Source organism: Dermacentor andersoni, chromosome 7 (genome assembly GCF_023375885.2).
Source record: "Dermacentor andersoni chromosome 7, qqDerAnde1_hic_scaffold, whole genome shotgun sequence".
NCBI lineage: Eukaryota > Metazoa > Arthropoda > Arachnida > Ixodida > Ixodidae > Dermacentor > Dermacentor andersoni.
The window spans coordinates 68,297,111-68,322,878 of NC_092820.1; the positions used below are offsets into that span (position 1 = coordinate 68,297,111).

The 25,768-nt window shown below is 48.1% G+C and overlaps 1 protein-coding gene across 1 annotated transcript; it reads left to right on the top strand.

Annotated features, from left to right (window-relative positions):
* The first annotated feature begins 349 nt into the window (after nt 1-349).
* LOC126534347 (prolyl 4-hydroxylase subunit alpha-2-like) lies at nt 350-4,291 on the top strand. The gene is made up of 2 exons (XM_050181628.3): nt 350-1,292; nt 3,461-4,291. The coding sequence occupies exons 1-2, from the start codon at nt 411-413 to the stop codon at nt 3,953-3,955; spliced, it is 1,377 nt and encodes a 458-aa protein (XP_050037585.2). The 5' UTR covers nt 350-410; the 3' UTR covers nt 3,956-4,291.
* The last annotated feature ends 21,477 nt before the right edge of the window (nt 4,292-25,768 follow it).

A 25,768-nucleotide genomic window follows, 5' to 3' on the forward strand; every position in this document is an offset into this window, starting at 1 on the left:
CGCGCTAAGATTTCCAAATTTTCTAAATTCGGATATTTGCAGGTGCAAGTTAAAATCGGCTAGCACAGGACAGGGGTAAGTGGAGATCGCAGGGAGAGGCCTTCGTCCTGCAGTGAACATAAAAATAAGCCGCTGCTGCTGATGATGATCACCATGAAATTACTCACATACAGTAAGGAATCTGGTTGAGAGACTAAGTTTCACATTCATTTACGGTGATCGGACCTTGGAAAGACAATTAGCCTCAAATTCTCGCTCTAGCTTTGTACAGCTCTTACCAAAGACCTGCACTGACCAGTTGATGTCGACGACGAAGAAGAATGTCTACTTTGTGGAGCGGTGCCGTCGCTCTGTGCTGGCTGTTTCATTCACAGCTATGCACTGCTGACTTGTTCACATCTACTCACGACATGCAAGAGGTCATGGCCACCGAGGCTCTCAGCTTGGAAGACGCCCACTACTTCTTGTCTCTGGAAGAGAGCCGCCTGGACCGAGCCGCCGCGCAGCACCGGAGGCGACTGTCCAGCATTCCTCGCATTGGCTCCGACACGGTCTTGGGAAAATTCATCCGGGCGTGTCGCTTGCACGCCTTGCACTCAGACGCGGCTTCCGCGGCGTCCTTGCCGGCGCTGTTGCCGGCGTTCGCGGCGCCTTCGTCACGTAAGTGGTGGCCCGCCGACCGCGACGTTGCGGGGGCCGCCGATGGCCTGTGCAAACTACAGCGAGTCTACGAGGTCCCCGTCGCGCGGATCGCGGCCATGAGAACTCGTCGGCTGCCATCCGCTTCTGCGGAAGATCTCAGCTGCGTCGCGAGAGGCTGTTACGCGAACGGGACGCATGGCAACACGACGGTCTGGTCTCGGCGAGCGCTTGCTGCATCACTGAATGCAGGATCTAGCGCTCGGAAACTCGAATTGGGACTCTGGTGGCTTCGGGCCAACGACGCGAGGCGGGCAGCGTTAGAGGCAAGGCATCGGCACCTGTATCCTGCCCCGCCGGAGACCGACGTGCACGATTACAAATCCGTCTGCGCCGAAAAGGGCGATTTGAGAACGAATACTGGAGAAATCGGGTGCGTCTTGTGGACTGGCAACGGAGACCCGCGTTTGATACTGGGGCCGCTCAAGCTGGAACTGTTGTCCCTAACACCTCGTGTTGCGGTCTTCGTTGACTTCCTCACGGAATCCGAAGTGGCTTATATTCAGCAAGCCGGGCGTACAGGATTGGAGCGGGGATCCATTTACGACTGGGACAATCCAGAAGGAATCACCAGTTACAAGCGCATTAGCAAGGTACGAATACCCGCACTACACAGTACTGCTGTATGATCCCGCGCACTGTGGGGATCGATGTAATGAGCGAAGCTTCATGTGCTGTTTGCGATGGTGGACGATAATTTGCAGTCATGTTTACGGCGAATATTTAAGTTCTCCGGCTTTTAATGCAACACGAGAGTGGTGAGTTTGAAAGTGAAATGTTATTTCTTTCCGAAGGAAAGAGGGCGCCTAGACAAAAGGCAAGAGCCTGACAAGGTCCTGGTCTTCCGTAGAACAGCTGGCATTCTGCACAAGCACTTTACAACAATTTCATAATTTTACGAGCATTGTAAAAAGCATGACGTAGCAACTCAACATGCATGAATTTGTACAAGAACAATAAGAACTGGAAAGCAAACACATCTTATCACATGAGCGACACAGAGGTACGTAATAATTTTTACATATATTGTCACGTGGTGGTGACGTTGAATAACACAGTAGCAATACTGTGAACGACAAAACTAACTTTTATTGGGCGAACCTGTGCCCACAAAACAGGCTACACTTATAGCACAACGATAGCGGCGAACACGCTCGGCGATCGTCGAAAATCTGATCAGCGGGTCAAGCGCGTCGGCTTTTATAGAGCAGTCGTCGAATGTTCCAGACTAATCGTTCGGACCCGCGTGCCTTCCACAAAGTTCTACACCATTCGCGCCACGCGATGAAATCAGATAACACAAGGTTCGGCGACAACAGACAGCCGGGTAGAAGCATCGATAACTTTCCAGAAACTTCGGATACATGCAGGCGCGTCCCGCGCTGTGCGATTACGTTTGTTAGGCGGCGAAACGTGTCGCCCGATAAAGGTAAGTACACGTGTCAATATATAAATAATGTCAGTCATAAAACACAACAATATTACAAAGCTGGCAACATGCGCGTAAAATAATCCTCTCAAAGAGAGTAAAATAAATATAGAGTTTATCAACTAAATAAATATGTCATTCGGTTTTTCCAATGAGCGGTCTTAATGGTAGATTTAAAACGCTTTCGTGGAAGGTAACGTTAAGTTTCAAAAAGAAATTGATTTATTACTGTGGGAACTAGATGGCTTAGTGCTTGCTCGCCCTAATTGGTGCGCGTGTTTGGAACAAGTTTACGTTTCGTGCGGAAAGCATATCGGCTGCTGGAATTATCTGGACAGAAAAAAAGTGCAATTGATGACGATGGTTGCATATAAGTAGACAGAAATTATATAGTTGTTTTGCTTGCATAACTAAGATTTCATGTTAAACGCTATCTTGCGCCCACTAGTTGTGTTTTACTACATAGTGTACGCATAAACCAAAGCAAGATGTGTTTGCTTGATGCATCTTGCGCGGCATTGTTCACGCGTGTCAGAATATTAGCATTGTCACTGCCTGATTACCATTGTCATTAGATAAGTAGTCTCATTGCCTCACAGGGTCCACTGCATCGAGGCACAAGGTTCAAACTTTAATTGAATTATGGCCGGGGATGTACAGATTATGAGGCATGCCGTGGTGGCGGAGTCCAGAATATTTTTTTTTACCCCGTGGGGTTCTTTAACGTGCACCTAAATCTGAGTACACAAGCGTGTTTGTATTTCGCCCCCGTCGAAATGCGGCTACCGTGATTGGGTGCTTGCCACTTTACAATGACACTACAGTTCTTTCGCACCTTAAGGATCAGCCGACCAGGGAAATAATAGAAGCTTTTCAAATTTACAAGAGGGGATAGGGTTGTATCAGCGAACCATCTGTTATTCTGACCCATCGTGAGGTCGCGTTTTTGTAAGGACACTAAAATAAAATGTTTAATAATAAATTTGTTAGTGGTGCAACAGTAGGATAGGATTGCACACCATGAAATATATGTTGCCTAGTTTTTACGCCCGAGTGTGCGCGGGCATGTCATTTTCAAAGTGCGTTTAATCTCAATTGCCTTGCATATCTTTGACTTCTGAGGGTGCGCACACAAATATGAAATGTTTGTCCCGAAATAAACTATAGTTGCGTCTGCAGCGAACGTCGTGTATTCTTGTGTCTCTCTGCCTTGTCCTGGTGACCGCGGTGCCTCACCAACACGGTATGCTGATTAATCACCAACTCGCCCAACTTTGCACATTACTGAGCGTGGAATGAGCATGATTTTTGTTCTGTTTATTTTTAATGCAGGTGTCCTGGCTCTGGGATGCCGAGCATCCTTCCCTGGCGCCACTCGCTCGCCGCATAAGCCTGGCCACAGGACTGTCCTTGGAATCTGCCGAGCCTTTCCAGGTGGCCAACTACGGTCTTGGTGGACACTACACGCCTCACGACGACGCTAGCAGCTTCGACCAGCTCGCGGACGAATGGGACACGCAGTACGGCAATCGCTTGGCCACCATGCTCCTCTACCTGTCCGACGTCTCGCTAGGGGGCGCCACCGCCTTCGTGAACTTGCGCCTCGCCGTGAAGCCGAGGCGCGGCGCGGCCCTCTTCTGGCACGACCTGGCGCCGTACTCGGGGAGCGACGGGCCCGTCCACTTTTCCTTCTGGCACCAGATGAAAGTGTTAGAGGACCGGACGAATCACGTTGGATGCCCCGTCCTCTGGGGAACCAAGTGGATAGCCACGAAATGGATTCGTGAGCACTCCAATGTTGTCGTGCGCTTCGACTACCCCGGGTAACCCGAGTGCCTATTCGCCGCACACCCGCTTCCGCGCTGGAAGGGACCAGACTGATCGGCAGTTGCGCACGCATGTCGATCATCGTTTTCGATCGGCATGGCTAAAACTGTGGAATTTGGAGGAGCGACGTTTGTGTTGAGAGCGGCGTAGAGAAGGGGCGCAAGAGTTCAGAAAAAGAAAAGAAACGAAGGGTGATTTACAAATTGAGAACACTGGTTAGCAATAGAAGAATATAAGACCTCTCGACCCTCACTCGTTTACATTAAAGCTTCCATGGTTTCAAAGTACTGCGTCAGCCATGTTTGCAGTATTGCATGTTTATTTAGGAATCAATAAAAAAAACTACTATTTTCTTAACGGGCTGGAGACATCAAAATTTTCGTTCATGCGTTTGTTGATTTAAACGTTGCGTCATGCTTCAGGGAGCACGATACACACAGCGGGATTCAGATATATCCGATAAATAATTTTATAATAGCATTATTATATCGAGCGATTTCGGTTTCGGTTTCTGGGCTCCGGGGGGATGCTATGACGTCACTGCGCCTGGGGGTTTCACGGGATAAGGGGAAGAGCAAACGTGAACGGTCTGCACGGTGCAGCCGCCTGGTGAAACGGGGCTCAACCAAACACAGAAACAATATAACAATAACGAAGCGTATTCTACTTGGCTGATGTAAATTTCTGGCAGAAGCGTAATCGGGAACACGCTGTTGTTCTAAATGTTTAAAATGTTTCACGCTTGGTTACAGCAATATTAACTTTTTGTTTGGCTGGTTAAGCTCTGTGCCACCAGGTGGCTGGGCAATGCAGACCAATCAGGTGGTTCACGTACATCTACGCTCAGGCTCCATCATCACAGCAGTAGTTTACGCCTCCACACATCCGTCGAAACGCCGAGCTCGCCTGTGGTTACCGGAATGCCGGACACGCTCAACGCTGCGACGGAGTGCTCCCAACGCACACTGCTTCGATAGCTCTCGCTTGGGATCGACTGCCAGGCGACTGGCGGAGAGGTTGGAAAGGCTTCGCGCGCTCGCTCTGAGATAACTGGAAGTAGACGACACAACGTCAGAGCCAGTGAAGGGGGAGCTTAGCACCGATCACTCGGTGAACGAGTTGAGGAGAAAACGCATGGCTATGGAGGAGGGTGACTTGTAATCGTCCGCAGCTCTCTTAATATGAGACGCTTCACACAAATTGTGGCGCGACTGATTTACCGTAGCTGTACCCTACGCGTCTACAAAATTTGGCTGAACTGTTTCATTGAGCCTTCAAGCAACACCCATTAAATAAGATGCGCTGAGTGAATTTCCAAGAGGTTTCCTGCACTGAAATCATTAACAGAAAAATGAGAAGCTGTTAGCTTAGAGCCAGCGATTATTCCTGCTTGTGTGGTATAATTAGTGTACGCTCGCTGAGAAAATGGAGTGGCGAAATGTGCTTGTTTGCGAAAGACCGTGGTCAACACTGAAGCGTAAAGCCTTCAAGGTCTCTTTCACATTAGCAGTCATTGACTAATTATTAACATTATAAAAGGGTATCTGAAACAAAAATTCTTTTTGGCTGAATTGGTTACCAGCGAGTATTGTATACTACTGCAGCAATCTTTACAAAACTGCAGGCCTGGAAATTGTCTTCCTTATTAGCAGCGTTTGAAAAGTGCCTAAGCAGACTGACTGCTCACGTACGTGGTGGCTAGCGAATGTAACGCAAGTCCCAGCACGTCATCTCTGAGAGCTTTCAGCGCGCCGCCGGCAGCAGAGGTCTTAAAGAAAAGCCTGGCTGATCTCCAACATTCTAGGTCATGCGTCACTTCCGGTGAGCAGTGACGGCGGAGCTTTTCGTCCTTTTTTTTTTTTTTTTTTCGTTGTGGTCTCAAAAACATTTAACTTCGCCAGGCTTGCATGGAGCGTTCTTTTGTGTTTCGAGAAGAAATTTTTCACGGAGACCGCAAACCAGGCTTTCGGCACGGTCTCAAATTTTTCTTACAGATCGCCTTCAACACATTAACACGCTAGCAGTTGCACATGACGTAACATTTTTCATGCTCAAAGTTCGTAAAGTGTGAAAAATTGCATACTTGTATTATACAGTATACTCGATAATCACAGTGGAAGGGAACATCACGTCATCCATACTGCATTTTGACTCACTGACACGTCAAGATAGAAAATTTCACCTCTGGCAGGGCGGTTCGACAGCAGTTGTTCAATGCCGCACGGTATCTGAATTTTTCAACGGCTACTGAATAAGAATTCACATCCAGCAGTTTGGAGTTCGAACTAAAAGTGGCGGTTTCTCGGAAGACTCTCCATATTTTGTCGATGTTTAATATTACTTGACTGGACCCCGCACAATATAGAACCATCCATGTGCGTGTTTACTACCAGCACTTCTGACATGATTAAAAACTAAAGTTCCCTGCCTGCGATTTCTTTTGATGTTCACTTTTTGTATGCTGCGCGATGTCTGATTCAATTCTGGTACGCGCAAAATCCGTCAGAGATAATTCGTAAACTCACCTGTAGCTTGCACGATCAATGCGGTCGCACACGTTGCGCCGAATGAGCGCACAGGCAGCTGGGGAAATTTTATCGGCACACGAACTTCACCGCCAAACAAAAATTAATAAAAGTTAATTTTTTCACAGTGGACATCTCGTGTTTATATATCTAATGGCAGCTGCGAATTAAAGTCTGGTCTAGGGATGGTGTTGTTCTGACGAGAAAAAGAAAGAATATCCTCGCAGGTTTTCCATAATAATCCGGATTAAGCTTCTTCGGCAATGAAAAATTTTAGAGCAACTGATATTTTTCGCGCTTTTTTGCGATAACAATCTTCCACGTCTTCGATGCACGTTTCGAGTGCCACACATGCCTTGCGCTAACTCCCAGATCGCAGCCATTTCTACATACTCGTGGAAGGCCGCTCTTGGGCCACCGGCCCGGATGACTAGCTCTTGATGGTAGAAGAGGCCGTCTAGGTCTAGATGTCGACCGCCAGGGGGCTCCCGGACATCTAGAGGCCCATCCACCTTAAAATAGGCTAAATAAAGTCCGTCCGTCCGTCCGTCCGTCCGTCCGTCCGTCCGTCCATCCGTCCATCCGTCCATCCATCCATCCATCCATCCATCCATCCATCCATCCATCTCAGAAAGGAGTTACGATAGTAGTCCTTGAAACAGAGTACTATCGCGCTCAGTATGAGCTACAATTCGCGACCGCTTTGCCACGTACTTTCCTGTTGTAGTTCACGCTGAGCGCGATAGTGCAAAACATGGTTCAGAAACCATCGACGATGATTGACAACGTAAGCGAATAACCTGAACGAACGAAATAATGAGTTAGCGAAAGAAAGAACGAAAGAAAGAAAGAAAGAAAGAAAGAAAGAAAGAACGGTCGAACGAACGCTTCAACAAGTCAGCGAGCGAGCAACAGAACTACAGCGAACGAATGCTTGAACGATCAAAACCAGGAAAAGAACGAGCGAATGACAGACGTTTCCCTAGCCGAGTTCGACCATCAACCAACCGTGAAAACGACCAAAAGAGCTACGAAAGCTACCTGCTTCAAAGCCAAGTCTCAAGAGCCTCAGGCGAACAGTGCACTGTACTACACGTTCTCGGCTCATCGTGCAATAACTGCTTCTTTCCGCCAAGAGTGACGACACACCGAATATGACTTACGGCAGATGCTATAACATCAGTTCTGCCTTGGTTTTCGAGTGGCGGACAGGGTGAAGTGAGCTGCGTCATCCCATACAGCGCAATCCATAGAACTGACATTCCCGTCATGGAATTCAAGGTTAGGTGCACTATGATACGGAGATTGATATCTCGGGAAAACGGCGTGGTCGAAAAATTTCATGAAGAATTCGAGCAGATCTCATCTACCCGAATTTCACGTATGCGAATAGAATGTACACAGATCTCATTAATGCGAATAGCCGTTATATGTCGTGTATGAGGCGTGTCGGGCGCCTCTCTCGCGCTTCTTTCTTGACACGATGTACTTATTGATGGCGCCGTCGTGAAGTGCGCGCATAATCAGTGGTACATACAGCGGGACCCAAGCTGGCGTTAAAGAAGTTCGTTGAAGAGCGGCTGCCGTTACGCCAACGGCCCGCAGTTATAGATTGCACTACCATTGTGAGCGGCACACATTTTCATGGTGGGATATATATATATATATATATATATATCCAAGAAATAAAGCTAGTCTGGCAATGCCGATGGGTAGCGTTCACGTGAGACGGCACGAACGCAGCCTGTTCAGCGTGCTATAGTACCCAACTTGAAGACCATGTTAACGTCATCGCACTATATCAGCTCTCCGTACGTTGTTTTGCTTTTTGACGGTGATCGCTTTTCACTAGATCGTCACTGTTGTCAAATCGTAACTCGGTGATAGACACACCTGTTGTTGTGCAGTTGCTTGTTTGCGAGGTTTCTCGGCGTACTCCAAGATGGCAGCCACGATTACGTCTACGAGGACTATTTATAGGCTGTACTATAACATGCGCGCTATTCAGTATGCACAAGTCATCTGGTAACACAGGCCGCGTCCGCCATTTCGCTGATGCTGTAATTGCGCGGTGGCTGTATGTTACAAGGCTCGCAGCCATCGTCGCCATGCGTCTGATCAGTACCCTAAGATGCAACAATTCTTTTCATCGTCCAGCGATTAATGAACAGTGAACTTCCCTGTGCTGGCACGAATCAACAGTGCCACGTCAGCGGGTTCTTACATCTTTGGATAACCCTCCGGACTGCATTTACAAGACGCTCACTGCTTTGAAGCCAAAACTTACACGGAGCCCCTTTTGCATGGACATTTATTTATTTATTTATTTATGGTACCCTAAAGGCCCGAAGGCATTACAGAGGGGAGTGGGAAAACGGGAAACAAAACAATGAAGTACCGAAAATAAACAATGTAGCGCGTTAGTAATTCCTAATTATACAAAACTATGTAATATCTTGCCTAATGTTTGTAAGTACGACAGACAATATAAGCAAAATAGCATCTTGATAATTCCTGTTAGTACAATGTTAACCAGTGTCGTCCTTAGTCGCTTGTAAGTACGGCAAGTAAATGAAATAACATGGTAATTATTCCTAATTATACAATGTTAGCTGATGCCTTACGAAAGAGTTTGTTGTCGACAAGAGATACAATTTCACAGGAAAGGTGGTTCCATTGCCGTGATGATCTGGGAAAAAAAAGAGATTGACTGAAAGTGTTAGTGTGGCCTGTTTGAAGTCCGACCTTATGGCTATGATCGATGCGGCTCGATAGGTAATGAGGTTGAGAAATGAAGTTACTGTGAAGGGAGGAATGGTAATAAAATTTGTGAAACAGTGTCAAACGTGCTATTGTTCTACGAGATGCAAGTGATGGAAGAGATAGATTGTCTTTCATTGATGTTACGCTAGCGGTACGCTTATAATTTCAAAATATTGTTACGAATGATGTTTATTTACAGGGTGAAACGAGGTCCGAGGCGGAAGCTACAGGACAGGCCCAGCCGACGCAGAGTACCCCGAGATCACGCGCGCACACTCTACTTCTTCTTTCTCTGCCTCAGTCGCGCAGTGGTGCGACATTTTCCCCGGGGGCAGACGAAGCTCGCTGAGCGAGTTAAAGGGACCTGTGATGGTATTGCTTGAGTCTGGCCACGTGAACAACTTGCGTCGCACGTGAACGCCGATTACTTGCCGTCACTTTGGCGACGACATAGTTCACATTACTCAAGCGGCTGAGTATAACGAATGGTCCGGTGTAAGTGGCGAGAAACTTGCGGTACAATCCCTTTTTGCGAACAGGTGTCCACAACCAAGCATAATCACCGGGAGTAAAGCTGACGGGGATACGCCGCGCATCGTAGCGAATCTTGCTGTGGCCTTGTGAGGACAACGTCCTCAGATGCGCCAGTCGACGTGCTTCCTCAGCACGACACAGAGTTTGGGCGATGGAAGGATCTTCTTGGCACGATAAAGGTAGAATAGTGTCCAGAAAGCTCTGGGGAGCGCGTGCGTACAGCAAAAAGAACGGCGCATATCCAGTAACTTCGTGCTTGGCACTATTGTACGCGTGTGTTACAAAAGGTAAGACGGCGTCCCAATTCTTGTGGTCAGCAGCGACATACATTGATAACATGTTGGTAAGAGTTCGATTCGTCCGCACCGTGAGGCCATTGGTTTGCGGGTGGTAAGGAGTGGAATGACGATATGCAGAACCACAAAGCCGTAAAAGTTCTTCAACGACGTCGGCGGTGAATTGCCGTCCACGGTCACTGATGATAACCCGGGGAGCGCCGTGACGGAGTATGACGTGATGCAACAAAAATGAAGAGACATTTGCTGCAGTGGCAGATGGAAGTGCCGCCGTTTCCGTGTAGCGAGTAAGATAGTCTACGCATACTATAATCCAGCGGTAGCCAGCTGACGTCTTTGGGAGCGGGCCAAGCAAGTCAATGCCGATTTTTTCAAAGGGTAACGTCGGTGGCCTAACTGGTTGTAAATAGCCTGCTGGGGCCGTCGTCGTTTGCTTGTGGCGCTGGCAAACAGTACAGCTGGCGGCATACTGTTTCGTTGTTTTCCAGAGCTTGGGCCAGAACAACCTAAGTCGGTGTAGTGTGCGTGCAAAGCCAAGGTGCCCGGACGTGATATCGTCATGCATGGAACGAAGGACAGCAGGGCGCAGGTTTCCGAGCACAACTAGAAGCAATGGGGGACCATCAGCCGCGTAATTTTTTTTGCACAGCAAACCATTACGAAAAGTAAACGGTGTTGTTCCTGCCGGCCCACGTGCAGCTGCCCGTAGGGATTTCAAGGTAAGGTCGCAACGTTGCTCGCTCTCGAAGGGACGCAGGTCTGGAAAGTCGGAAGAGATGGAAACTAGGTAGTCATCGAAGTCATCATCCTCAGCTTTAGTGTGCGGCGAAGGGAGACGGGATAGGCAATCAGCATCCGTGTGACAGCGCCCGCTCTTGTAGTTAACGGAAAAGCTGTACTCGAAGGCGCAAAGCCCAGAGGGCCAACCGACCAGACGGTTCACGCAGCCCAACCAGCCAAAAGAGTGAATGATGGTCAGTCACTATCGTGAATGCGCGGCCATGTAGATACGGCCGGAACTTCTGAATGGCGAATACGACTGCTAGGCACTCGAGTTCAGTAACGGTGTAGTTTGTTTCCGCTTTTTTAAGTGTCCGACTAGCGTAGGCAATGACATGCTCACGGCCATCGCAGAGCTGAACAAGCACAGCGCCAACACCCGCACCGCTGGCGTCAATGTGCAGCTCAGTTGACGCCTCCGCATCAAAATGCCGCAGTACCGGTCCAGAAGTCAACAAAAATGTCAGCTGTCGAAACGCCGACTCGCAGTCAGCAGTCCACAAGTATGGGGTGTCTTTGTGAAGGAGAGAAGTGAGGGGAGAGGCAAGCTGTGCGAAATTCTTGATAAAGCGCCGGAAATATGAGCAAAGGCCCAAAAAGCTTCATAGACCTTTCACCGTTTGTGGCTGTTGGAAGTCGCGAACAGTGAAAACGTTGTACACGTTTCGCCAATACCCTGCTAGCTTTTCAGGATCTGGTCGTATGCCATCTTTGTCGACCAGAAAGCCTAGTACGAGGGCTTGACGCTCACCGAAATGACATTTCTTCGAGTTTAAAATAAGGTCAGCTTGCTGGATACAGTCAAGAACGATCGACAGGCGCTGATTGTGCTCGTGAAATGTCCGGGCGTAGATAATGACGTCGTCTAAATAGCACATGCAAATTTCCCATTTGAGACCGCGGAGCACGGTATCCATAAATCGCTCGAATGTCGCTGGAGCGTTGCATAAGCCAAAGGGCATAACGTTGAACTCAAAGAGACCGTCAGGTGTCACGAAGGCTGTCTTCTCCTTGTCTCAGGGGTGCATGGGAATTTGCCAATATCCTGACCGTAAATCAACAGAAGAGAAATACGACGCGGAGTGGAGGCAGTCGACGGCGTCATCTATTCGTGGTAGGGGGTACACGTCTTTCTTTGTGACGGTGTTTAGGTGGCGTTAGTCCACACAGAATCTCTATGAGTTGTCTTTTTTCTTCACTAGGATCACAGGAGCAGCCCAAGGGCTACATGATTCCTGGATCACTCCTTTATGTAACATTTCTTCGACCTGCTCGGCGATGACTTTTCTCTCTGAAGGTGAAACGCGGTAGGGCTTCTGACGAATTGGCGTTACTTGCCCTGTATGGATGCGGTGTTGCATACGAGACGCCGGTGGTGTATGGCATGCTCGTTGGCCTTGAGCAAAATCAAACACTGTGGAGTAGCGAGCGAGCACAGCTTCCAGCAGACACTGCTCACTAGAAGACAGCGACTTGTCAATCACGCGCTTAAAGTCCGCAGAATTATCATGGTTGGAGTCGGGGTTGGATTTTTTTCGGCAGTTGACGTTTCGACCGTCCCGACGCTGACAATGGCTTGTTCATCAAAACTTGCCTGTTTAAGTCCTAGCGGCAATGTTATGGATTGGGTTGAAACGTTCACTGTCCGCAAACGAGTACAACCATCAGTGGTGACAACGAGGGAGCGAGGGACTATCGCATTTTTCTTGAGCGCATTGTTATAATCGGGCTCGGCTAAACCACAACAAGAACCTGTACGAGGGCGAGAAGTATACCCAGGTACAAACATTGCAGCCTGAGGGGGCAAACACACATCTTGTGACACGGAGAGAACGTCGGCGGCATCCCTGGTGCTATCTGTCATTGAAGTTCGCGCGTCGCGGCGAAGAGAAATCGCGCCACTTCCACAATCCAAGGTTGCCCCCCACTCACGCAAGAAATCAATTCCTAAAATAATGTCATGCGTTGTACGTTCAAGCACAGTAAATTCACTTCGAAATGTCTGGTCCCCTATCGTAACGGAAACAGAACAGACCCCAAGTGGGCGTAACATTTCCCTGCCAACTCCACGAAAGGTAGCGTTCCGATCCCAAGAAAACATAACTTTTTGTCCAAGACGATTTTTGAAGGACAGGCTGATAACAGAAACTGCCGCCCCGGTGTCAACTAAAGCAAGAGCACTCACATTGTCAACTAAAACGCACACTTTGTTTCTAAACAATTTTACACAAGGGGGTCTTGATGAAGGTGAACATATTGCGGCCTCACCCCCGTCGGTCGCACCAGCTAGTTTTCCAGCGGCGGTGGTGATAACGAGCGACGACGAGGTGATGGAGAGCGTCGTTGTCGTGTCGGTGGTGGTGTGAGGCTGCGATCGGAAACGGGGCAGTCACTTCGGTTCGCGCGTCCCTGCTGCAGCCACTGGAAGGAACTGTGATATGGCCAGGGCTCGTCAGCGGGCACGCAGGGTGTGTAGGAATTAAACCGTGGAGCACGCTGCTGGCGGCGATGGCAATACCTAGCAATGTGTCCAGGCACACCGCAGCTGTAGCAAATGCGGGAGTCGCGGCTTGTCGCGGGTGACACCGGTGACATGGGTGTCATGGGTGGAAACGCACTCTCAGGCTGGTTGTAGGAGGGAAGAGCCTGCGGAACAAATCGTTGTGGTGCATCTTGTCGGCGTCCCAGACTTGTCGGTTGCGGTGGCAAGTTGCTGCTCTCCGTACGATCAGCATGGGTCCTGTGAGGTTCTCGGTAACTCTGAGGTGCCCAGGTGGCCGGTGGCACACGAGAGTGATGATCAAATGTACACTGATGGCACACATGAGCATCGTCAACAATTTTAGGGCGTTCAAGCTCTTCTTTAACCACTTGCCGAATTACCGAGGAGATGTCGTCGTGGGTTGGAACGGACACACTTGCAATAGTAGTAACATTGTCCAAGCGTCCAAACTTTGCCCCAATCCTCATTTTCAGCGCTTCAAACGCCCGGCAGTGTTTCTTCAGATCAGACGGAGTACTAAGATCTTCCTTCGTTATAAGAAAATTATAAACATCTTCAGCGATTCCTTTAAGCAGATGTCCTACTTTGTCTTCGTCTGTCATGGTAGCGCTGACGATTCTGCATAAGTTTAGAACAGCCTCTGTGTAAGTTGTACACGTATCGCCAGGTAACTGAGCTCGTCGGGAAGGCGTCTGCTCAGCCTTCTTTTTCTTAGAGATCGGGTCCCCGAAGCACTTGGTGAATTCTTCTACAAAATTATCCCAGCTTGTCAGAACGCTCTCGTGGTTTTCAAACCAGAGGAGCGCAGTTCCAGCGAGAAAAAAAAAAAAAAAACACGTTATCGAGCTGCTTCGTAGTGCTCCAGTGGTTGTGGCGACTCACTCTGTTGTAGTGTTTAAGCCAGTCGTCGACGTCTTCGTTCGCCTTCCCCGAAAAGGTGGGTGGCTCTCGCTGCGGTGTCCAGTAGCCAGCCTGACCTCCGTGACTGCTGTCTGGTTCGCCGCAGGTGGGGTCGTCATTGCCTTCTCCGGAATCGGCCATGTCCGCTGCTTGTGATCGTAAACTGGCCAAGCGTCTACTCCGTCGGACAGTTGGTAGAGCTGGGTCGTCCAGGATCGTCCAAGATTTACCCCGCACGTCCACCAAAGGTGTTACGAATGATGTTTATTTACAGGATGAAACGAGGTCCGAGATGGAAGCTACAGGACAGGCCCAGCCGACGCAGAGTACCCTGAGATCACGCGCGCACACTCTACTTCTTTCTCTGCCTCAGTCGCGCAGTGCTGCGACAAAATGAATCGGATTGAATTATTTTGGACGAGCTCGAGTGAAGAAATAAAGTTTTCATGGTATGGGTCCCACACAGCTGCAGCGTATTCTAATTTAGAACGCACTAATGATTGGTAAAGTAATAACTTTAAGGATGGTGGTGCTTTGGAAAACTTGTGGCGTAAGTAACCGAGCATGTTATTAGCTTTACTTATTATGTATTCAACGTGAAGGTGCCAGGTTAGTTTTGCTGTTATATGAACTCCGAAGTATTTGTACGAGTTAACGGGTTGTAGAGGAAGTTTACTTACATAGTAACTAGGAAGAGTACTGGTGTTCCTCTGCACGCGCACAACTTTACATTTATTAATATGAAGTTACATTAGCCAAGTGTTACACCAATAAATCACATAGTCCAAGTCAGACTGAAGAGCATTAGTGTCATCGTTAGTAATTATTTCGCAATATATCACGCAATCGTCAGCAAACAGGTGAATGTGAGATGTCAATGAAGAAGGCAGGTCATTAATATAAATCAGGAAAACTAGGGGCCCTAGTACTGATCCCTGAGGCACACCAGAACGAACCCCAGTCAATGATGAATCATAATTATTCGCAGTAACAAATTGATAACGGTTAGTAAGAAAACACTCAATCCATTTCAGCAGGTTACTGTCAAGGTTTAAAAGAGTCAGCTTGAATAGCAGCAGTTTGTGGCAAACCTTGTCGAACAGTTTGCTAAAGCCTAAAAATACACAGTCGGCTCAGGAGGCACGATCTAAAATACAGTGTAATCTATGAGTGAAAGATATTAGTTTGGTTTCAGATGAGAATGTTTTGGGAAAATCATGTTGAGCTGAGGTAAAAGATGAGTTCGAGTCAGGAAAGTTAACGAGGTTAGTAAATATAACATGTTCAAGAAGTTTGCAACAGGGGCTGGTAAGCGAAATCGGGCGGCAATTCAGGGGTGAGCTTTCGTTACCAGACTTATGCAACGGAACCACCTTCGAATCTTAGGTAAGTGCCCTGAAAAATGTATCATTCGCTCTCAAATTTTCGTGTGAGGCCTCTCAAACAACCTTCCTTCGCATTTCAGTGTCGCAGATTCGCTGCGTCTGCAAGAAAACACGTCGCTTTTGAAAAGTTGATGATCCTGTATTATTATGCTGCCGTTCGTCAAAGCTAAAAAGAAGATTCCAGGCAGGTAATTAGCTGTAGTTGCTCTGTCCGCGAATTGAATTCTCGCCACGACTCTGCGAACAGAAATTATGCTCCAGGTTGCACATGCATGTGCTGTGAAGACCGTAGAGTTTCATGCAATGATCACTAGAGGGAATAGTGGCGCTCATATGCAAGCTGCACTCGGGGCGGTTCAGCCAGCAGGCGAATTATGGGAAGTATATGGATTTGCCTACACTTCGTCCTTCAAGCGGCTTCGTGACTTTGTAAGCTCGTCATTTTCACCAATGTACTGCGTAAGAGCTAATTAAATAAACATAATTGAAATTGTCCGACAACAGGATTCGAGCACCGGACCTGTAGCACAGAGGCCTGATATGGAAGCCATTACGCCACGGACGCCTGCATCGACGAGCTACATAAAACATCCTTATGAATTTATCGCGGGAAAGCCAGTGCCTTGAGACTTTTGGAACGTTTGGTCACTGATTGGATGTCACGTTTACTCAATGTTGAAAACAAGGACTTCTGCAGGGACTTGGGGTTCACGAAACCTAGGTATCTGGCCACGTGTTTGTGAGGATAGTAGTTTAATCGGCCGTATGAATTTCTAAACCTTCGCTTGCGAACTGAATTACCAAGCATAGTGTCAGGCGCGCACGAGCAAAAACACATCTCACTTGATGACTGCGGCAACTCACCATAAAAACTCCTGCGTGCAGAAGCGCGGTAGCAGCAGAAGCGGGCGAATTCAGCTGCGTGGTGCCTTTCGCTTCTACGCGAACTAAGTGGCGAGGACACAGCGCACACTAAGCTATCAGCACCTCGGTGCACTCAGTCCCTCATTGCACATCGCTTTCAACATAGTACCCGCGTATACGCGCCATTCGCAGCCGTCGCCGGAGTAGAGCACCTCCCTCCCCTCCCCCCGGTGCCTTGTGCTCGATGGAAGACAGCGCCCTTCCTCCCCGCCTTCCTCCCTTGCACGCTATCACTCGCACGTACACCATACGGCGCGCGGCCACGATGCTATCGACCTTGGACTTTATGCACAACATCACATTACGCCGACGGCGACCGCGCAAATGCGCCTTGAGTGTCAATATCATGATGAGCCAACAAGCAACATAGCACGACATAGGGGAAATTACTTGTACTTACTTATTGAGCCAAAGAAATGATAAATTAACGGCAATGAAAATGGATGAAAGGAAACTTGCCGCGGGTGGGTAACGATCCCACGTATTCGCATGGCGCGTGCGGTGATCTGACGAATTCATATACCGCGGCGCCGTTTTCCCATCCGCTTGCTTGGGTATTTATGATTTACTGCTAGCACTAACCTTGGATGTGTTAGCGCCATCACTCACAAACCTCGGCGACGGATGTGGAAAATCCTTCCTGCCGGAGGCGACATGAGTGCGTGACGCCTGCAATGACTGCAATGTAATTGCCATCGCAATAAAATGCACCAAAAGTAAGCTTGCATGTAAAATGACGTGGTGAATTAGCGTAGGGCTATGTAAACAACTGTAGTAATGCATAATTAACAACGCAGAAAAGCAGATATCAACCCAGGTGCACTCATTGAAACTCCGCATGGCTAAAACAGGAATCATGAAAAAGATCTGCTGTAAAAAATGCGATGCATAAATCTTTCTACCGAAACACGTTTTATACGTGAAAAACGATCTCCAGGAGTATGCACGGAACAAAAGTGAAAGTTCCGCGCAAAAGGCTGTTATACCTACGCAGTTGAGAGCCATACATAATTCACGGATGACTAGGTCGCTTGGTGCCCATGGCAAAAATCCTCTTATCGTCTCCTTATCTTAACTGTTGCGGGTTCTTTCCTGCTCTTATGGGTGTGCAGCGCAACCCGGACGAAGGACGAGAGGAAGTACACAATACGAGCGCAGACTAACAACTCACGTATTGTGTACTTCCTCTCGTCCTTCGTCCGGGTTGCGCTACCCACCCATAGGAACAAGTTCAATCACCAACTCGCCCAGCTTGCAGTGTTAATTATTTCCTATCTATCTATCTATCTATCTATCTATCTATCTATCTATCTATCTATCTATCTATCTATCTATCTATCTATCTATCTATCTATCTATCTATCTATCTATCTATCTATCTATCTATCTATCTATCTATCTATCTATCTATCTATCTATCTATCTGTCTATCTGTATCTCTCTCTCCATTTCGTTATCCGATTGTCAGGAGCTCTGACATCTTTTTCCTCCCAAGCGCTGTTTGCACAAAGGCGTGAGTTGGGCAACTGGCATATGGTAGCATTTTCGGATTTATTCTTCTATTTTGATTACTGTTTCCTTTTATTTCATTATTTTCTCGTCATTTTCGACTTCAGCTTCTTTCCGATAAAATCGTATTTTAAGGATTGGCCCGAAGAATTGAGGTAGTCACAAATGGAACGGGTGTGGTACATCAAAAGTGGTACATCGAAAAAAGAAAAAAAAGGCATTTGTGTTAACTAAGGTGCAGAAACAAGATGCGGAACAAAAATTGCGGTAAACAAAAGTAAGCATTGTAATGTGACCTTGCTTTTTTTACTCATATTTAGTATTGCTAATTTGCGTCTGCGTTTCGCGTAGTGCAATTTTGTAGTATAAAAATGGCTCCTTTATCGTAAACTGTTTTTATGAAACCTAAAAGTAACCCTGTATGAAGCTGGAGAGTTTATCCTGTAGCATAATATTATTAATATCATTATTTTGCAATATACGTTACGCACATACAAGCAGTGTTAAGGTATATGTACCAAGGTACCTCGAAACGAACATTCTTTCTAGCGACATTTCTCCCCCCTGAAGTCTGTGCCCACGAGCAGAGTGAACAAAAAAAAAGTACTAAAGGTTAAATTATCGCGGGTCAAATTACGGGGCCCAAACCCCGATCTGATTATGTACGTTGCTGAGCGTCCTTCGAGTTACGAACACCTCGTGGGCAAACAAAGGCGTTGAAACGCTTGGTGCGTTTTTAGTGGACCTTACCGAGGCGCACTGAGAACGCAGACGAGAGGTTGCGTGGACAAGGAAGACACACATAACACGTCCTTGTGAGAGCGACCGTGAGGATGACGTGGCGTCACGGCAATGCGCTGTGCCTTCACGCAGCGCCTCTCACGCTGCTGCAGCAGCTGGTGTTCACTTTCCCCCTCTATGCTCTGTAGATGCGCGCTCATTCCCGGTGCTCTGGCTCAATTAGTGCGATTACATTGAAGAGGCCCGATGCAGCGAGAAAAGCTAATTGTCTACTGGAGTGTAAACACTGTTTGCCACCGTATAAGCCATGGTTAGACGTGCATAAGGTTGGTGAATGAAGAAAGCAAAACTTAGCAAGAACGAACTAGTAACCCAGCCAACCAATGCTAACGCATTAGTAGACAATTATCAGAAATTCCGTAGCTTTTTCACTTGTCGGCGTGCTTTTTTAGCTTGTCTTCCGTTTCATGATGTTTTACCGCAAGTCAAAGGAAAGTACTTCAGAGGTTTTATAAATCTGCGTGACGATATTTTAGAATCGTTTTGGCAGCTGTATTCCATCATACGTCGCTAGGATGGCACGGATTCATGGACATTTTTTTCGTTCCTGTGGTTCTATTTCCTCTCTTTATCTGTCTCTGTCCGATATACACACTCTCCTGCTTAGGTTAGAGACAAAAGAGGAATCCTTGCGTCTGCCCGTGTTTTAACAATTCCCCTTCTCCTACAGGCGGATGTCTTGTGCAATTTTTCTCTCACTTGCCAGAGTTCTCATAAGTTAATTTAAAAAAAATCACCTTTCCGACAGGCCACATTCATTAACGTCAACTCGTCGTGTCGTTTATCTTTCAGGACTACGGATTTATTAGCGTGAATCGATGCGGTTGTCTTGGTTGTTGTGACAGGTACTTTGTCCAAACCTCATTTTTCCTTGTGTTTTTCTCTTGTTTCACCTTTTTTCCCTTTACCTCATTCCCCAGCACAGGGTAGACAGCCGGTACATACACTGGCTAAATTGCATGACTTTCCTTCCCTTTTATATCTCTCTCTCTCTCTCTTATCCAAGCCTGTGGTTAAATTAGATTTATCCGAAACGTAGCCTTCATAAGTTGTTGTCGTTACGCGGGTAAGAGAAAGTGAAGCTCAAAGAAAAAAAATGTGATAAAACTTGATGTTATCATACTTTTTGTTACGTGTTGCATGGACGCTCGAAAATCGTCCTAGCTCGGTCGTAGTAACAATATCGACTGTCTTTTCTTTCGTTACTTCTTCTGAAGTAATTCACAGAACTTTTATACCCAAACTGTGTCGAGCATTTGTACTTTGTGTTAAAGCAATGCTTTTTTCTAACACAACGCGCTAAGACCGCTAAATCATCATGAACTTATTTTTATAAGGCGAAGTTGCATCAAACGTGTAGGCTCCTTTTCACAGTGGCTACAAATTACATTGTAATAGTGTTTTCAAATGATAAATGAGTTGCAATGATAAAGTGGTTAGAACATTAAAGCTCAACATATTGCTAGAGAAAAATAACACATACACTGTAAAGCAGAGCTTCGCATTAAAACTTGTCGCTTTTCCGCTATACCATCACGTATATCAACAGAGGAGTCTGAGAAGTTAAAGCATCATCAGTCTATTAATGTCTACTGTAAGACGAAGGCGTCTCCGAGCGACCCAGCGATATCAAGCGCAATGTCAAGAGAACAGAAGACAGCGGTGGGGATTGCAGAGAAAACAGGTGTAGCCGAACTTCATGTCGACAATAAGAGGAAGAGATAGAGCTCGGCAGTCCAAATAATACGTAGGACATATAAACGGTGGACCATTAGAGTTAGTGAACGGTTTCCAAACGAAGGGAACGCAATTTTAGGACGGCAACAAATAAGCTGGTTGGAAGAACTGAGGGAATGTGAGGTGTAAAATACACTCAGCTCGCAGAAAACAGGGTTGATAGGAGATCACTGGGAGAGGTGGTCTGAGAAGTACTACGCATTAAGATCGCTAACGATTAAGAAACTAGTCTTGAGCTGAAATACAGAACAAAGTATCAAGGGGCTATTTTAATAATTTCCTCGCAAAGAATTCACAGTCCGAATAAATCAGAGAATTGCAGCATTAGAAGATCAAGAAGATTCACCGATGATTATGATACTTCCTTATGTAATGTTCTGGCGCACCTCTGCACGTGTTTTCGTTTCGCGATATATTTCCTGGCGCGGACGATCTGCCTCGTGCGGCAGGTTGCAAACGGAGCGACGCGTTGGAAAAGAAGTAAGACTGAAGCACAACGATAGCTGTGAGGAGAGTCCGCGATCGTCGAAAATCTGATCTGTCGGTCAAGCGCGTCGACTTTTATGCATGGCTAGTCGATCGTTCCAGTGCAATTGCAGGTGACCGCGCGGTTTCCAGAAAAAATGACACAATTCGCTTCGCGCATACAATCAGATTACAATACTATGGCGCCATCTCGGAGTCTCGCGCTTCACACTTCTTTCCTCCTGAGCCTTTAGTCATTCTCTCATTCTCCGCTTTCCACTACATGCTTTCTCTGCAGCCTCCTCCTCGGCTTTCGTTCTCCTTCCCTCTGCTTTCAACTCCCGCTACACGAGGGACAACGCTCGAATACGAGGGACAACGCTAACGCTCGCCACAGGAACGGGCGCCTAAAAGCGGCGCTCTAAAACATTTGATAATCACGTTGCGCTGTTTTCACCGTGAATTTAAGGGCTTGCATCCACAACACAAACCCTCGCCTGCTGTCCGCTTTTATAAATCCTACTTGGTTCGACGTCAGCTGGATTTATGTCCATGATATATTATTGCGATAGCAATCATATCGAGGCTGGAAGCCTTTTGGCGCCGTCGGCCCCGCCGCCATAAGGTCATGCTACCGACGGCGCATGCGCGGGACGCGATGTTTAGTGGTAGAAGGCCTCGAGGGACGCGAGAGACGTGCATTGCGCCTGGCCACAAAAGACGACGGAGCCGGTTACCCGAACCATGGACTAAGAGGGAGCGTCACGTGATTCCACTACCCTCGGCAAGCCAACCTTCTCTGACGCAGCCCCTCCCGCTCTCCGGGACCTCGTGCGCGCCCGTTACCTCTTGTGTAGGATTCTGCTCGCATGGTTGCTAGACCAGTCGAGATGGTTTGGTACGTGGTAACCTTTCGTGGCGCCTATGGTCAGAGCCATGGAAGCACGTGGAAAGTAACGATGGGTTTTATGCTACCGCTCAGGTCGTTGTTCGCTTCAAATGCGTTGCCTTGGGACATGGAGGAAGTCTAAGCGTCTGACCTATGGCGACAGAATTGGTAAAAGCGTCGTTCACTTGCTCTTAAACCACCACCGTTTAGATGAGTTGCCAGCGCTATCGCTTCTAAACCCATCCAGAATGCCCGAGCGTGGTCTCGTGCTTGGTCAAATCACCTGGTGTCACCTTAAACTGTCGTGTGAATTTGCTTGCTATTTTGGTGCCGCTGTCTTACGTTTTGAGCCACCACGCACACCTATATATAGTGTACCCATTCGGTGCTTTACCTGACTGACATAACATACACTCGACTGCGTCACACGCTTGAACCTTCAATAACAGCATGCTTTCGTCATGCCACCCATGTGCACCTTGTTGCGGCTCGAGGTGGCGTTAAGGCCAACAATCCACCAAGCCCAACAATGAATACGGCCTGTAGGAGGCATGAAGCAAATACCTGTCTTTTTTTGCTACATTAGTGACAATGGCAGCAGTTACGGAAGCCCACTTCATGCAGGAGCATATTAAATGTATGAATTCACATCAGGGCATGTCAGCGCCACAGCACGGAAGGTATCTGCTTTAAATAGCGTTGTCTTCAATAGGCGGCTCGACAAGAGAATCTCATGACTGTGTCGCGGCCAATCACAATTGTCGAATCCGTCGCAATATCCCACCCATGATACGGAGTCGTTCCGCCTCCCTCCACTTTCGATGGTATGGAATAGGTGACCGTATAGCAACCTGAGTATCCAAGGTCCGCGCCGGTCTTCGGTAGAATTGGACGTTCGCTCTTTTTCTCATTAGTTCAGGCTGTCAAGTACAGGAAGAGGGGCCTTTTGTGGACTCTTGAACAGGACTGTCAACGCTGCGTTGACTTCGAGATAGGCACAGAAAAATGGGTGGGATTGCTTCGTGGTAATCGTTTAATTAAGGCCCTTGGTCGTGTTGAGACGTAACATTCTGTCCCGAAATGCCCACCGCAGATGCAATCAAAGCAAGCAGACTAGAATCTACCGCTTGCCTATCACGTGACTAAGGCCTACTGCTCCTCTAAATTCTTTTTTTATGACTTGGCTTCAAGATAGCCATGTGGCGCGCCCTCCTGTAGTCGCGCGAAAATTTTTCGCGGCTATGGGCGGAAGACGAAGTGGCTCTTGTGTGGAACTCCGTTGTCTACTGCTCTCATTTTGCGAGTATTTTTGCGTGTTGTCGGGAGGCGCCGCTTCCGAGACCTTCGGCGATGGAAGCGGAGTCAGCTAGACGTCCGGCCGAGACCGACGTCACAGCGTCGGGCGCTCCGAGGAAGCGCAATCACCTGATGAGCGACACAGGCAGCGAGGACACCTTGCTTTACTACTCTGCTTCAGAAGAAGATCTGTCGGATGACGGCGACTACTTGACAGTTGTGAGGCAAAAAGGAAAGAGGAGAATTGTCACTGCCTCCTCGTCTTCAACAAGGACGACGGCGGCAGCAAAGGCCCATGACACGGCTCATACCATCCTCTTCTTACCCGAGACGCCCACCGACAACCTGAATCGGCTAAACAGGCCAGCGATATCTGTAACACTAGAGGCTCTTGTTCCAAATGAGATCACGGATATGAGAGTAAACACCCGTAAGAACATTCTCGCGGTTGACGTCAAGAACAGAGCAGCATTGGATATCTTGAGTACAGTGAAAATGCTGGGCAAGATAAATGTTCGCACGATAACACCACAGGACAGCAATACTATGTCAGGTGTGATTTATGATGTCGATGAGTCAATCGACGACAACGAGCTGCCGCACCCGTGTTGTGGCAACGGACGAAGAAGCCCTCGAAGACCTTCCTGGACCCAAGCCATCACGTGGGGTCGCGTCCAGGAAACGTGGAAATGCGTCAAGTGACACGGACAGTGAGGCAACCGAGTTGTACTCGGACAGCGTCGACTCGTCGGACGACGATTTCACGCTTGTCATGAGCCGAACCACAAAAAGAATACTGCTACGGAGGTCATCGTCGCCAAGTGTCTCCACCGTGAAGACAACACCCCAGCGCTGGCCGCACACTATGCTCTTCATGCCTGTGGACCCAGTGTAAAATCTGCGACTCCTAAACAGGCTAGTCCTTTCTGCGTTTCTTGAGGGAATCGCGCCAAATGAGATAAAGGACGTGAGAATAAACGCATGGAAGAATGTCCTTGCAGTAGATGTTCTACACCATAGTGCACTGCAAAGCCTGCGGCACGTAACGGAGATCGACAAAGTACAAGTGCGATCCATGATACCTACTGGCTGCAATGGGACTATCGGCGTCATTTATGATGTCGATATTTCTATACCAACCGACGACTTATAAAGCCAGCTACAGAAGGCATTCTTATCACGCACACCACAAGACTTGGCAACACCCGTTGCCTGAAGCTTTGGTTTGATGGAGACAGTCTTCCCTCACACGTCAAAGTTGGCCACGTCCGCCATCCAGTCCACCCATACGTACCGAAGCCCCTGCAATGCTACAAATGCTGCAAGATGGGACACGTAAAAGGTGTCTGCAGGAATAACCTCGTGTGCCCACGGTGCGCCGAATCTCATTCAGCAGATGCCTGCCGCGCAACTGTATTAAAGTGCCCTGAGGCCTCATCCAATGATTGCCCGCGGGTGAGGAACGAGCGAGCAGTATTCAAACGTATGGTACGGGACCATTCAACTCACAGAGAGGCTGCCGCTACTCTCAGGCGACGACGACATCGGCACCAAAGAGCAGCACGAAGAGTTACGTCGACTGAAAGATATACACCATCTTCAGGCAAAGCGGCTACCGTATCAACGCCAACTTCTACAAAGACCGACAGCGCGAAAACGAAGACTGGGGCAACACTCTCACCTCCTGAAGAGTGACCTACACTTCCACGAGCACAACCTGCCTCGGAGTCGCATCAAATTGCGCCGCCCTCAATAACCTCACGAACCGCGGATGGGACGACGACTAAGGATCGCCAAGTCATAGTGATGCTGAAGTCACTTATGGACGCCATGCGCATTCTACTGAGCAACATGAAAACCCCTTCGGCACAGAGCGCACTGCAGGTGCTGGACACCTTGAGTCCGGTGCTTGCGGCTCTAGGGTAAAACCACGGCCCGAGAGATGCCGTTGTTTCAAGAGGAAGTCAAGAATGCATCTGTGTTTCAGTGGAACGCCAGAGGGCTTAAGTCACGCATGTCCGACTTTAGACAGTTTGTCTTCACGCACCAGTTCCCCATTATCGTGATTTGCGAGCCCAACCTGTGAGCTCCCATCAGACTGTCCGGGTATGAGTGCTTTATGTCCTCTACCCGCGGAGAGTGCAGCAAGGTTGTGTTTATACGCCGTGACTTGACTTATGTACATCACCGAGTGCCTCCTGACGAAGCAAATCAATACGTTTGCTTAACAGTGAAGAAGAAGACCCGCCGTGGTTGCTCAGTGGCTATGGGTGTTAGGCTGCTGAGCACGAGGTCGCGGGATCGAATCCCGGCCCCGGCGGCCGCATTTCTATGGGGGCGAAATGCGAAAACACCCGTGTACTTAGATTTAGGTGCACGTTAAAGAACCCCAGGTGGTCGAAATTTCCGGAGTCCCTCACTACGGCGTGCCTCATAATCAGAAAGTGGTTTTGGCACGTAAAACCCCATAATTTAATTTAACAGTGAAGAAGAAAAAGCTCACGTT

Coding starts and splice junctions, on each gene's coding strand:
- LOC126534347 (XM_050181628.3), top strand. CDS start 411: ATGCAAGAGGTCATGGCCACCGAGGCTCTCAGCTTGGAAGACGCCCAC. Junction 1,293..3,460: donor GTTACAAGCGCATTAGCAAG/GTACGAATACCC, acceptor TTTTTAATGCAG/GTGTCCTGGCTCTGGGATGC.